Source organism: Clytia hemisphaerica, unplaced genomic scaffold (assembly GCF_902728285.1).
Source record: "Clytia hemisphaerica strain Z4C2 unplaced genomic scaffold, Clytia hemisphaerica genome assembly, whole genome shotgun sequence".
Taxonomy (NCBI): domain Eukaryota; kingdom Metazoa; phylum Cnidaria; class Hydrozoa; order Leptothecata; family Clytiidae; genus Clytia; species Clytia hemisphaerica.
In genome coordinates, this window is record NW_027104441.1 from 696,615 (window position 1) to 711,586 (window position 14,972).

Below are 14,972 nucleotides of genomic sequence, written 5' to 3' on the forward strand. Positions count from 1 at the left end.
AAATTGTGTACAAGTTTTCAAGGCTTTTTACTTCTAGTTTCTTGGGGAGGGATACCTGGAAAATAATGAGTAATAAATATTGGAAAGCTCTACACAGCAATAGTTTTTAAATATCCGTAAATATAGGGTATTATGTTTGCAGACACCTTAGATTATGGTTAGGATAAGTATCAACCTCCATGAGTATTATTTGTTTTTTTATGTTTACTGATAGTACTAGATAAAACATCAGCCTACACCAGGATTTTCTTTGGTATCCATCAATAACATATATAAAGCCTGACATACAAGGGCGCGAGATGAGTATTTCATTTCTTTTTTCCAATAGAAACCTCTCGGAAGCTGTTAAATCTACCGGTTCATAACAATTGTGAATTGAAAGCTGGTGAACATTCGAATCTACAGGTAAGATGAAAGCAACCATAGCATAAAGGTTTTTATGGTTTTTTTAGTTGTGTGAACTCCACCATTATTGAAGCAAACGTTCAATTTGCATAAGGGAACGCCTTCACAGGTTCTAACGTTTGCTTTCATAATGGTTGAGGTTACGTAACTGAACAAAATATGGAAAACTTCTATAAAGGTACAGTACACAAGATTCCGGGCCTGGCCCTTAACTAGTGCGCAGGTTTTGCTACCTAATGCCTCTTTGCCCAATGCTCAACACCTGGAGCAAATGATCAAAGATAAATGTATAAATCCGGGGAAAGTAATGGCGCCCGCTCTAACCTGCGAGTTGAAAGCTAAGAAAAAAGGGAGCCTTGACTGCCACAACTGCAGTCATAAATCTACAACTTTTAATTTTTTTACGCCCACGACGTGGGATTTTCTGTATTGAATAGAGAGATTTATTTTGCTTGAAAACAATGAATTACTGGGTCCGGCAGCTTCTGATTGTTTTGTTTCTCGGTTGATTCGGATTAAATTTACCTTTGTTGAAATTTTCTTTTTTTTTTAGATCTTTCTTGATGTTCTATCTGGTAATAAACCTCTCAAGCCTGGTAGCAAGTGAGATTCTCAATTTCCTTTAAAAAACATGCTTTTTAGTGATCCCTAAGTTATTTATGGTGATTTCCCCAATCATGCTATTGAAGAATTTTGTATATGGGCATTCGCATCTTCCAATTTAAAATGTTTTTTTTCTATAAAGATATAGATAATATAATATTATAAGAATATAATATTTTAAAACGTTTGCCGTCGCTGGAAGAGAAGAAAGTTCTTTTGTCTAAAATACTGTGTAAGCAAATGGCAGGAGATACGATAAATGGCGTCCTTTTAATTCATTGTATGCTTGCTTCCTTCAGGTTTCTGTACAAGATTTTCACTGGAGATTTCACCAACTCTTTGACATCCTTATTTAAAGCTGTTCGTGACCAAGAACTAGAAACTGTCCGAAATTTGGTAAGGTGATTTTGTTGTCAAAAAAAATTTGGTAAGGTGATTTTGTAAGCGTATCGATGAAGTTTCTATGTTTTTCTATGTTTAGATATGCTGATGAAGTCACGAAAGATGACGAAAACTTCAACTTAAGCAGTTGCTTCATTTTTTTGTTTTCTATATTTGCTGCTTCAACATTTTACGTTTTCGATGAAGTTTCTCTATGGGGTTGTTTTATCAGACATTGAATTGAAGAGCAGCTCTATTCGTTGAATTATCGATTGCGAAGTTTTTGGTCTTAGTTTTTAAGTCTCTTTTTAGATCATTCATTCGAAAAAAGCTGGAAAATAACGAAATATTTCTGCAAACTATCGCTCTATTTTCTAGGTTTCATTCTTCGACTCGGACCCAGTCTTTTTGGGTAGTAAATATGGCGACACAGGAAATACCGCGTTACACGTTGCATGCAAATATAGTACATTCAATATCGTGTTATATCTATTGCAACAAAACGCCCCTTTGAATGTACAGAATAGAGCAGGATACACGCCCCTTTTCTTGGCGGCTGAGTGTGGGCGTAAAGAAATAAGTCAGGTAAGTTTTTCAAGTCTGCAAATCAAGGATTTATTATACACTGGATATACAAGTAACAGATTTTTGCCGATTTCTCGTGTACTAGCTATGTCCGCACTAATGATATTATTGTTCACTCTCCTCCGCATTTTTATTGCATTTCTTATCGAAAATCACACATCCAATTCCCAAAAGAGATTTAAAACTTTCCTGTGAGAGTCATTCTTCCACTTAATTGCTAATTATAAGTCGTTATGACGTTTCAAGCTGTTTGAAAGATGCAAAAGACGTGTTGTATATGAGAAATTTAATGTTGACACCGGAAATTTTCAAACTTCAACCTCAAAAAAACCACCTTGCCACCACGTGCCTCCGAAGGATTTTCATACCACAGTGGAGCCAAGACACTCAAGTCTTATGTATGTTAATTTCAGCTCTTCTGGGGACAGTTTTGGAAAGATATTTCCAATTGAAAATTTAGTGACACTATAAGCATTTTGTCTGAATTTCTTGTCTAATGATGTTTTTCTCACATTAGATTTCACAAATATATCCAGCTTGGTATTCTAGCCTTACTTTCAAAGTTTTTTTCCTGCAAAGGTACGAAAAGAAAACGCTAGAGAACTTTTTTTAAATGAGATTAATAAACATTTTTAAAAATTAGACATCTTCGAGCCGCCATGACAGTTGTCCTTTGCGGACAAAGCTAGAACATCAATTGTTTTCTGAAACAATGAAAATACAATGATCGTTCTCCATCGTTTTATGAGTCGTTTATCCAGTGTATAATAAATCTTTGTGCAAATTATCGGTTTCGTCTTACGTACACGAGACTGTGGTTCTCAGGCATTAACGTCGTTAAATGATTAATGAAAAACTTTTTTTAGAAAAATACACGTTTTTTTATAAGAATATAAGGCTTCGATGATCAAAATACTAAGAACAAGTTAAGAACATTCAAGGCTTTAGGGACTCTGGAACACCCGATTTCTTAGAAAAGTGGACAAAAATACTCAAAATATGGGGAAAATAAGAACATAATAAGAACACTTTTAGGCTTAGAACTCAAAAAGTTAAGAATATTCAAAGGCTTCAAAACTTTATTTTCTTAAAGAAAAAACGTGTATTATGCTCAAAACAATTATTATGAACAACTCAAGGAACGAAATTGAGCCAGGAGTCGTTGAATTTAAGAGATTTAAGAGTCTAAGTAAAACATTGATTTAAAGCTAAAAATTCCTCAATTTTAATCCAACAATAAGAACAGAATAAGAACAATTTGAGACTCAAACAAAGTCAGAACATGTGGTCCTCAAGAAAAGTTTACCGACTCTTATGGTACATGAAAAGAGTGCACTTTTATTAAAAGGAAATATTTTTTTAATATCCAACGATATTTTTTTAATTTTATGTTTCTAACTTTAAAGAGCTATCAGATAAAGATCTACAATTATACCCATCCCCTGTCGCGTTTTTTCATACATTATTATTATTATTATTATACATATTTACAAGCTAGGCTCACGATGGGCCTCTAACCGATCTTCTTTCACATTCCTCTTGTAACAAATTTTTGTGGGTGGTTTTTCCATGCATCACTCATTTTCTCTTTAAACGACTTAATCGATTGTGCGGATACAAATTCTCTTGGTAGTTTATTCCACGTTGGTACACATCTATAGTAAAACGACTTAGTTTGGGGTCCATTGAAGCCGTCATTAGCAAAGTTTGGTAAAAGCTCTTTGGAATGTCTTCGTTTAGGACGTGCACGGCTGATTAGTTTTGAAGGTATAGTATCTTTGTCGTAAAAGGAAAGATGTTTATAGACCTGCACCATATCACAAAACTGTCTCCGAAATTCGAGGGTTGGTAATCCAAGCCTTTTTAGCCTTTCACTGTACACTCTCAGTTTTAAAGGTCTTTATTAAGACCTTTTGGGTGTATCAGGTAACGATCCGTTATCGCAGAACGTTTTGGGTCTTGTTCTAAATCAGACCTTAAGGTCTTGATTTTAATAAGACCTTTATCGCGCCCAATAGAGACTATTCTAGATCCCGAAAGAGACTTCAAGGGTTCTGATTTTATCATACCTAAAAGGTCTTATTTTAAACGAGTCCGTTATCGCAGAACGTTTGGGGTCTTGTTCAAAATTAGACCATATTAGTGCCTAAAAGAAACTATGTTTAGTACTCGTTTTTGAAGGTCTGTAATTTTCAAAAGGCCTAAATTGCCGAAACAAAACCTAACAATAATTAAGAGAAGAAGAGAATAAAAATACTCAAGAATTTCAATCTAAAAGATATATTATACCCAATAGGATTTCTAGATATTTTTCTAACAAATATCCATTATATTATGTATATAATAGTTCTTTGATATCGAAACGTACAAGAGATGTATTGTACGTGTCCAGTTTGTTCATGACAATGATGATGATTCACGACAAAGTCTAGCTGTTTATGTAAGTACGACTGTAAACCAGATTGTCAAACAAACGTCCGTGTCCAAGAGTTGAAAATTGAATGGACGTTGGTGACGGTGACACAAAACTTTAATGAACTGGATAGTTGCGTGCTAACATGAAAGCTGGATAGTTGCGTGCTAAAAAATTCAAGAGAAGTGAGATAAAGATCACAAAACTGGTTTTTAGGCCTATTACTTCATCGAAATGTCATTTAGAAAATTTGAAAAATTCTTTACTTTTGATCCAGCTCTTCAAAGTTTTCCAGAAAAAAAAAACAAATTGGGCAAAGATACAGTATATTCAATTCTTACCTCAGCAGAGAGTCGATTTTGTTCTGGCCATACTTTAAACAAACGTTTAGAAAATGTGATGGTGGGATTTACAGCGACAGTGACATGGACTCACATGATGTTGGGTTAGATTCTCGTTATAATGTCGAAGCTGAAAAAAATAATATTATAAAAGATTTAAAACGAATATTGCACAAAAAATAAAATAAAATTTCGTAAAAGCCTAGCTAGTAGGATCAATAAATACAACCACGAAATTCGATCGAGCCTCGCCAAAACTTTCCATGGGTGTATTTGCAACAATAAAGCTCCATGTTTGTGGAAGAAAAAAGGATTCATCCGATCAAAAGATATATAGCTCCAGTTGACAAAAAAAGGATTTTAAGAAATTTTATTACGTGAAGATTGTGTTACTTACCTTTTTTTCTTTTTGCTCTTCAAACCGTCTTCACCCTTTTGGCTCCAAAATTGTTTTGATTTTATTTTTGCACTTTGATCCAACATAGTCACAAGAAGAGAGATAGTCTGGCAGCGCTCGGGCCGTCCTTAGTGTTTTTGCCTACGGCTCTTAGCGATGTTGAAAATCGAACGACGGCCCAATGAACATACAAAATCAAAACAAGAAGCGAAGCGAGCGGGAGGCAAAAAGTTAAAAAATGGCTTCAAGTTCAGTTCAAATTAGTGCAAATGATAGTCTCATTGTTCCCATAAGTCTCATCATAACGAAAATATTTGTAGGCTGAAGGTGACTTGGCATACAATGTTAGACAATATTTGATAATCATTGGATGGTACCTCACCTTTAAAAGTTAAATGTTTTGGAGCTTAATTTCATAAAAAAAATTTTTAAGCAAAATTCATGTATGCAATGCAAATAACAAAATTCTAATCTTGTTTGATAAAAACTTGAACATGCAGGTCTAGATAGAGTATAGCTATAATAAATAATCCAAAAGGATACTTTTATCTGAAATATAACAGCAATTATTGCAAAAATAACATAACTTACTTGAGTTGGGTGTTGCTTTAAATACTTCATTTGTTCTTCCCAAAACAATTTCATAAATGGAGAAATCCTGCGTTGGTCAGTTTGATCGAATATAGATTTTAGATCTTGATGTAATTCTTTGTTAACAATCACAGATTTTCGATCAAGTTCATTTTGTAAATAGCTGATCTGGTTTGTTAGATCTTTATTTAGGGCCCTTTGTTCCAGGATTGTCGCTTTCAACCTAGCTACTGATGTTGCGGTTATAGGAGCTTTAAGTGGAATGGGTTTTGCTTGCATATTTTGCTTCATTTTCAAGGCATTCATTTCCTTCTTCTCCAAAGAAGTACAATGCGTACAAATCTTAAGTTGGTGTCCAACTAATAATGAGCAAAATGGGCTTCTGTAAAAGTGTCTTTCAACAAGATTTTCAAAAGCATCAGGAAGGTCTGATTGTTTCACTGTTTGTAGCTTTGAAGTTGTGTGATGCCTGATTACATCGTTGTTAACCAATTCCAAATTACTGATTCCCACACATAAATTCATGGTTTCAAGCTTTGTTAAGATTGTGTTGATTGGCATAGACATTATAGAAAAAGGGCAGGTGCTGAACCATCCAAAAACTCTTAATGTTACCTAAAGTTAAAAATATAATTTACGAATGATTGGTCATGCATGGATTGATCATGTACGTTAGCGTATAATATGATTGATGAATAGGAAAAATTTAAAAAAATATATTTTGAGCATGCATGAATTTAACTGTAGAAGCGTGCAATATATCTTCATATATCTTCAATATAGTTCATAGTTGTACAATACTCTAAAAAGCCTCTATATATAATGTACATTTTAACTTAAACTGAATACCTACAAACTCACCTTTAAATGACAGTCAACGACTAAATCAAATTTTGGAACTTGAAAACATGAATCAAAAAGACGAAAAGTTGAGGACTGATCTGATAATGAATATTGCCAATTATTGTTGATGCTCATTGATGCATTCTGCAAGAATTGACGATATGTGTAAATGGAAAAAGTTTTGATAGATGTGGATGGGATATTTGCAGGTTGGTGGTTTTGTTCTCTTTTGACAATGGAATTAATTGGACGGGGAACGTAAGTTTTGTTTGACATGCCAGGGAGGTTCAATGTTGGAATTGCATCCTCCTTTGGCACTTTTCGTGTTGCATCTTAAAATTTAAAATCAAAAAATTTTCAAATTAAAAAATACATGCCCTCTTAGTAGCTCCTCAATCACTATGATATAATATCTAACCTAATAATGTTGAAAATTTATTTCTATCTCTTACAAAAATTAGACCTGAAGTAAAACATGCATTTTAAAATCTAATCTAATTTCTTTAAAATTAATTTCCATCTTTTACAAAAATAAGACTTCAGGTGAGCATGCATCAAAAGTAGCTAATTAAACAAAAAATTAAAAAATAAATCATGCTTTATATACTTACAGTGATAAAGAGCATCAGGTTCGTAGTGTTTCTCACAAACCCAAACTTTGCTTGATTTAATCTTCTTACTGAATTTCTCATCGACAATTCGGCCTTTCAAAATTTGAGCCAAAAAGTTTTGACGCCATTCAGGCTTTGTAAGTGGTGGGATTTTGAATAATCCATACTTATTTTGATTCCGACAGATCCCACAACCAACGATGGCACAATTTTCTCCAGGCATGAGCCTAAATTTTGTTAGATGTAAAATTCACTGAAAGGGAAAATAACAAACCATATAGATACTATCAACCTAAATATACGTTTTCTTCCTTCATTTTGTATTTACTTTTCATGTTTATAAAATTATACATGCCAACCTACCATCAGCTGAGTACCCTCCCTGCCATGCATAAACTTTCAACTTTAAAAATTCGATCTGGAAAGTAAAAAACTAAAAAAGAAGATACATAAAAGTTTCTTCTGGATATATATGATCCCTCCCAAGTCAATAACTTTTATTAACAACTCCAAAACAGGTGAGCTAATAACAAAAATACACATTTATTTTGCAAAAGACAACCTCCTCCAAGCAAAAAATCAGCCATATTTGTTTACTTTTTGAAGGTCCGATGCCCTGGGCACTAGTATGTTCGTAAACAATAACATCGGCCAATCAGATTGCTTAGCGCTGCCAGACTATCTCTCTTCTTGTGACTATGGATCCAATTTTGAACTTTTCGAATTTCGAACGACATTCGAAACATTCGAAAATTCGAAAGAAGTCGTTACACTGCTCTAGATTTTTTAAAGCGCGCGAAATCGAGACCTTTAGAGGTCTTCATAAAAGCCCTTTTTATCGTGTCTATTGGATGTTCACTATCGTGTCTATTGAAAAGGCTTGTAAATGGCAGACCTAAAAAGGTCTTGTTTCAAACCAGTGAGCCTTCAGAAGTCTTGAAGGAGACCTTTTTGGCGACCTTTTACAGCGCGCGAAATTGAGACCTACCTACCTTGAGTTACCTTGAGCTTGTTTCGTAATATCTTTACGCATCCATCCTGTGAGGACCGATGTAAATTTTCATATTGATGATGCTGTTTGTTTCAGCTCGTCTCATCATAGTGTAGCCAGTCACGAGTGGCTCGTCGGGAACTGTAAGAAGATATTTATCCAGCTCAGTTTTGAATTTCAATTTCTTGCACCCAGTGAGATCCCTCAGACGTTTTGGCAGCGAGTTGAAAAGCCTTGGTCCTTGGACTTTAAAACTTGAGTATATGACTTTTTGCCAGGGCCCCCTTTTCACTAGTGGTATGTGACATTTTCTTTCTTCCTTGTCTGGGATTGGCATAGAACGTGATTGTCCCAGGATTTGGGACAAGCTTCTCAATAATACACCAAGTGTATATGATAATATATCTTTCACGCCTTCTCTGCAGTGAAAACAGTTTTAATGTTTGTAGTCTTTCCCAATAGTTTTGGTTGTGTAGGTTTTTAATCCTCCTTGTGAATGATTTTTGGAGATCTTCGATCTGCTGGATCAGATTAACTTCATTGGGTGACCATAGTTGAGAACAGTTGTCGATGTGGTGGTATGACTAAAGACCTCCAAAGAGTGAGCATGACATCATGTTCTCTTGAGCTGAATGTTCTCAGAATCCAACCAATGAGTATCTGTACTTTTTCTACAATGGTTAGAATATGTTGGTTGAATTTCGCATCGTCTGACATGGTAACACCAAGATCCCTTGTTGAAGATTTGGTTTGGATTATCTTTCCTTCACCTGTGAAATAACTGGTGGCTGGTCCGTTTCCATAATGGAGATGCTCGAACTTTTTTCCATTTAACATCATTTTGTTTATGGTCGACCATTGATATACATGTGTTAAGGTCGTTTTGTAGGTGAAACTGGTCAATGATGTTTTGGATTCCTTTCTTTACTCGTGTGTCATCAGCAAAACTTGCAAGTTCTGCTTTGGTTGTCCCTTCATCAATGTCTGATATCATGATGATGAAGAATAATGGCCCAAGAACCGATCCTTGAGGTACTCCTGATTGAATTTTTGCCTGGTACGACTTGTGACCGTCTACAAATACTACTTGGTTTCTGTCTTGAAGAAATGACTTAATCCATTTAAGTAGTTTGTCTGTTATTCCAATAGATTTCAGTTTTGATAGCAGTATCCTGTGGTCGACTTTATCAAATGCTTTTTGAAAAATCGAGATATACAACATCTACATCCAATCCTTCTTCTAGTTTTGATAGGATACTGTCATAGTGGCTGAGTAATTGACTAAGGCATGATCGCCCTTCCCGGAAACCATGCTGTGTTGGGTTGAACAAGTCATTGTTGTTGATAAATTCGACTATCTTCTTTCGAACTATTTTTTCAAACACCTTGGTGAGATGGGACGTAAGTGATACTGGCCTGTAGTTAGATGGCTCTCCTTGATCTCCACCCTTTGATATTGGTGTGATATGATTTCTTTTGTGAATCTCCTCTGTTACTCCATGGTTCAGACAGTTCCTCCAGAATATTGCGAGTGGCTTAGCAAGTTTCTCTTTGCAATTTTTTCAGCAAAATCGCAGGAAATCCATCAGGACCGGGAGCAGAGTTTGGTGACAATGTTGAGATTGCTTCAATGAAATCTTTTTCGTCAAAGCCTATGTCTTTTAGCACGTTTGGACATATTGTTGGATGAGTGACGTCATTTTCCGATGGTACACTGAAAACCGATGTGTATTGGTCTTGGAGTATATTAGCAATACGGTCAGCATCATATATCAAAGAATTATTTTTGTCACGCAGTGGTCCAACTTTGGATTTTGATTTACTATGCTTTTTTGCATATGCATAAAAAATTTAGGATTTTTTTTTTATTGATTCTGTTGCCTTCCTTTCCTGGCTTTTCTTCTCTGATTCGTAGGATAGCTTTAGTTTAGTTTCAATGTCTATTAATTTTTGTTTGGATTTTGCATTTTTCATTGGGTTTGGAAATTTTCTAAAAATGTTTTTTTTTCTTTTTCTGAATAAAATCTTTCGCTCGCGTGGTATCTTCTGAAATTTTTTAGTGTTTGGTTTTCGTTTTGGTACATATTCCTTAATTATGTCTATGATCCAGTCTGTGATTGTTTTGACAATTGGTCAGCTGTCGGTTGATCATGAAGGTCTGTCCACAATTTATCCTTCATTTTTTCCTTGATTGATACCCAGTTTATTGTTTTTGAATGAAAATTGTACTCATCAAATACATTACGCACAACAAAGGGATCCTCCTTTTGGAAACTTGAGTGTAAATCAAAGTGAATTTTAACATTGATCATTGAGTGATGGGATATGTAATCGGGTGATGGGGCTGATTCATAGCTGTGTATTAGTAGAGGGTTATTTGTGAGCATTAAATCCAGTGTATTTCCTGCTTTGTGTGTGGCTCCTCTAATGTGTTGAATCAGATTATGGTCATTCATAAGAGTGAATATTTCACTAGTCATTCTTTGTTCCTCTGTAGATGCCCCAGGGTTTGAGCACTTGCTGTCCCAATTTGCGTGTGGCAGGTTAAAATCACCTGCTATGAAGATGTCTGGTGTTTTTCCTTCAGTTTTGTCTAGTTCTGATTTAATTAACTCTATAACTGGTTTGAATTGTTCATTCTTAGATGGATTCCCGTTAGATGAGTCGTCTGGCTGTCGGTATATTCCCCATATTTGGATATCCAATGTAGTCGAACTCAGACAGATGACTTCGATAACGCCATTTGAGTGTGTAACGGTCTGTTTGAAGTGTGATGAAATATCTTCTCTCATGTATATAGCGACACCACCACTACATCTTCCAAATCGTGACTTTGGTCTTTTTCTGTCGGACCGAAATATTTCATAGCCTTCTATGTGTAACTCAGCATCATTATGGTCTTTGAGCCAAGTTTCTGTTAAAATCATAAATAAAAAGTTATTCTCAATCAACTTGTCTTTGATATATGGTACTGTTGATTGAACTGTTTGTGGTTTAAGTCCTTGAACGTTTAAAATTGAAAATGAATTTAGCGAGACGGGTTGATCATTGACGGGTTTATTCCCCAGTTGGTGTTCTGAGGGGACATCATTCGTTGAGGATACTGGTATTGTAGTGGTATTTCCTTCCTCACTTGTTTGTCCATCAGTGTGGATATTTTCTGATCGATCTCCAGTATTAAGTCTTTTTTGAATTTTTGAAAAATAGCTAAAAAATCCATTTCTTTGTTTGTATTCTGGTTATTCCTTTGATGGGTTTCTTGAGATCCATACTCCCTGTTGTCATGCTGATAGTGTTGTTCCTTAAAATCATTTTTTGGTACTGATTTTCTTTGACATCCCATTTGTTTTGATATTCTCTCTCTCTCTGTGGGTAGGTTTCGGCATTTCTTTTTGTTCCATTTACATGTGTTAGCTGACACATCTTATTGAAACATTCTCCTTTCCTCAGTGAATCAATGCACATTTTTGGGTGAAAAAAGAGACAGTTTCTACCTTTTTGACAGCCAACTCTGGCTCTGGTTCCGTGCTTCATGAATTTTCGACATGCTTTTGGATGGTCGAACTTGCAGTCTCTTCCCTTTATTCCGTACTTGCATTTTCCTTTTACATAGTGCGCACAGGTTTTGGATATCTGTCGATTTTGGTCCGTCAAATTGTCACTTATTTCAATTGTCTCATTTGACTCTGAGTTGTCTTTATCACTCAGGATTGGATCACTCATATTGTCATCCTTATCTTGTTTGCCTGCCATTGGTATTGGCTTGACAAGGTTATTAAGGTCTCTCTGTCTTTTGTTTTTCTTCTTTCCTGCTTCGCTCTTTGGGAGGTTCTCATTAGCACAGTGATCACAAAGGTAGTAGAGGTTTTTTGATGTTATGTGGATTAATGATAGACAAGAGACTATCACTGTCCATATTTTTGGTCAGCAGCACCGAGTTGAAGAAGAAAACATTGCCTATGAACATCCTGTCCACACATGACGCATTGAAGAAGGGGATTATCCTCCAACCTTACACAATAAGATTCATTACAGATGACGCATCTCTCTGGAAGCAAGTTCTGGATCCTACATATAAGGTTATGTATGTTTGAAGGTTTCAGATAGTCTTTCTGCTCAGGTACTTGTAGAAAAGAACAGGTATCTTCTAAAATAGATTTGGTAAATCCGTTGAAATCCTTCCTCAAACGATCAAGGTCCTTTCCATATTGGTAGGTTTTTGATACATCTCTTGATGTCGTCGGTAGGAGCTAGTAGGCAGAGCTCACCAATTACTGAGTTAACATCTTCTTGTTTGGAAGTTTTGTTGCACTCATTATTTGCCATCCCAGACTTAGAAGATCAAACAAGACTGAGGGAGGGGTGTATCCGAAGAATGCTCGCACAACGTGTAGATCAAGATAATGCAGATAAAATAAAGGATTGGTACCTGCTCAGCTACGCATGGGAACCCAGGTGTTCTCTTGTCATGCGTAGCTGTTCCAGGGTCAAAAGCTGTGAAATCAATCCTTCTTGTCAAATGGTACAGTACTTCCACAATGACAAACCAGTTTCTCCACTTCTTGTTTTATTTTCTGTTTCTCTTTTTTATTTTCACTAAAAAAGAGAGGCTTCTCCCACGACACAGGTTCAGCCTTAGACTCAAATTTGGAGTAATTGGTGTTTCTTTTTAATTGTTTAGACCTTTAGAGGTCTCCATACAAGCCCTTTTATCTTGTCTATCGGATGTTCACTATCGTGTCTATTGAAAAGGCTTGTATCAGGCAGACCTAAAAAGGTCTTGTTTCAAACGCGTGATTGAGACCTTTAGAAGTGTTGAATAAGACCGTTTCCAAGAACAGACCATGAAGGTCTTATTTCGAAAATACAAAGGAGACCTTTTTGGTGTATAGAACAAGACCTTGCTTGAATGGAAACCTTGCAAGGTCTCAATCGGCCACACAAGAGTTTCAATTCAGACCTTTCATGATATACTGACATCTAAGTAAAAATTAGACCGGCTAAGGTCTCAAAACTAAACCTAAAAGGTTTGAATTCAGACTGATAAGGTCTTTCTTCAAATTAGCATCTAAAAGGTCTCATATAAAACCCTAAAAACTGAGAGTGTACGGGAGGTGTCGATATATTGGGATAAGTTTTGAAGCTCGTCTTTGGACTCCCTCAAGCATGTTCACATGTTTGCGTAGTTTGGGTGACCAGACTGACTGCGCGTACTCAAGGTGCGGCCTCACAAAGGCGGAGTATAGTGTCGTTATGGTCTTTGGAGTAAGATTATCAAACCCCCTTCTGATAATACCAAGTGTCGAATTCGCTTTGTTTACCTGTTTGGCTATATGTTCTTCAAACATCAGCTCAGCATCCACCAAAACTCCCAAGTCTTTCTCCTCGAAAACATGCTCCAGTTGATTACCAGCGAGAGAATAAGGATGTGCGTGCTTTATGTTAGCTAGTTTGCCAAGTGTTAAAACATGACATTTATCGGGATGGAACTTTAAAAACCAATCTTTAGACCATTCATTCAATGTATCTACATCCTTCTGAATGACAAGAGAATCATTGATGGAATTGACCTCTTTGAATATCTTCGTGTCATCTGCAAAAAGTAATAGGTCGGAAACAACTTTGTCAGGAAGATCGTTTATATACAGCACAAAAAGTAGAGGTCCTAATACACTTCCTTGTGGTATACCGCTGATTACATCGTTTTGAGTGAGATTGGTTCACTTTCACTAGTTGCTTTCGTCCCTTGAGAAAAGATGTTATCCAATTTTTGGTTGTTCCAGTGATTCCATATCCTTCTAACTTTTTGCAAAGTCGGCGATGGGGCACGGTATCAAACGCTTTCGCGAAATCGAAATATATGCAGTCGACGACTTTACCTTCCGACATACTTTCACAGCATTTGTCTATATACATCAGTAGTTGAATGACAGTAGAACGTCTGCTGGTGAAGCCGTATTGCTTTTTGGATAGCAACTTTAGGTTTGTAAGGTATCTTGTGATATGCTCTCTTAAGATTGACTCCATTAGTTTGCAAGCTACTGATGTTAGACTCACTGGTCTATAGTTGACTGCTAGATTATGAGCACCTTTGTTTTTGTAAATAGGAGTAACGTGGGCAAGTTTCCAATCCTCAGGTAATTCTCCTTCAGTCAAGGTCTTGTTCATTATACGGGAAAGAGGTTCTGCGATCTCGTCTACAAGCTCTTTCAGCATTTTCGGGTGGATTTCATCGGGACCGAGTGATTTATTGGTATCAAGCTCCTTAATTTTCTTAGATAGCATTTCCTTGGTTATGACGATATCGTCAATAATTTCCTCGGTCCTGCTTGGAAAATCAGGGACTTCACCTTCTGGTTCATTAGTGAAAACACTGCAGAACTGTTTTTGGAGAATATTCGCCTTTTCATTATCTTCGTGCCGCAGAGATGATTTATCTTTTGGTGTTTCTAGAAGAGAGGAAACTCCGCTAGCAGATTTCATCTTACTTCGCACGTGTGACCAGAACTTTCGGATTGGACTTGGCTTTGTTGCAAATGTTTTGTTCGTAGTTTCGACGAGCTCTTGTCATCATGCGATTCACTCTGTTTCTTGTTGTTATGTAGATTTGACGGTTGCGTCTTTTTTCAATGAGGCAAACCGATCTAGCCCATTTCCTGTGTAGTCGTCGTTTTTCACTTACTTCTATCTGTAGGTCTCTTCCTATTGGTATCGATCCGCCTTTTCTTCTCCAACTCTGACGATCAATTTCTTTCAATGGCACATAAAGATTCCTAAGCTCCAACAGCTTACTTTTGAATAAATTCCAAGT

At 36.2% G+C, this 14,972-nt stretch overlaps 2 protein-coding genes across 3 annotated transcripts in view; one reads left to right on the forward strand and one right to left on the reverse strand.

Annotated features, from left to right (window-relative positions):
• LOC136820923 (uncharacterized) overlaps positions 1-14,972 on the forward strand; it is a 68,497-nt gene that overhangs the window by 41,198 nt on the left and 12,327 nt on the right. For both annotated transcript variants that reach the window (XR_010848657.1, XM_067077159.1), the window contains exons 21-24: positions 329-405; positions 959-1,008; positions 1,308-1,404; positions 1,768-1,974. Coding sequence is in view for 1 of the 2 variants with exons in the window: in XM_067077159.1 (XP_066933260.1) it covers positions 329-405; positions 959-1,008; positions 1,308-1,404; positions 1,768-1,974 (431 nt within the window). In the remaining variant the exon portion in view is untranslated. The remainder of the gene's footprint in view (positions 1-328; positions 406-958; positions 1,009-1,307; positions 1,405-1,767; positions 1,975-14,972) is intronic.
• On the reverse strand, positions 5,376-6,863 carry LOC136820863 (uncharacterized). The gene is made up of 3 exons (XM_067077102.1): positions 6,578-6,863; positions 5,717-6,331; positions 5,376-5,507 (listed from the first exon to the last, which is right to left on the reverse strand). Exons 1-3 carry the CDS (start codon positions 6,833-6,835, stop codon positions 5,376-5,378), a joined length of 1,005 nt encoding a protein of 334 aa, XP_066933203.1. The 5' UTR covers positions 6,836-6,863.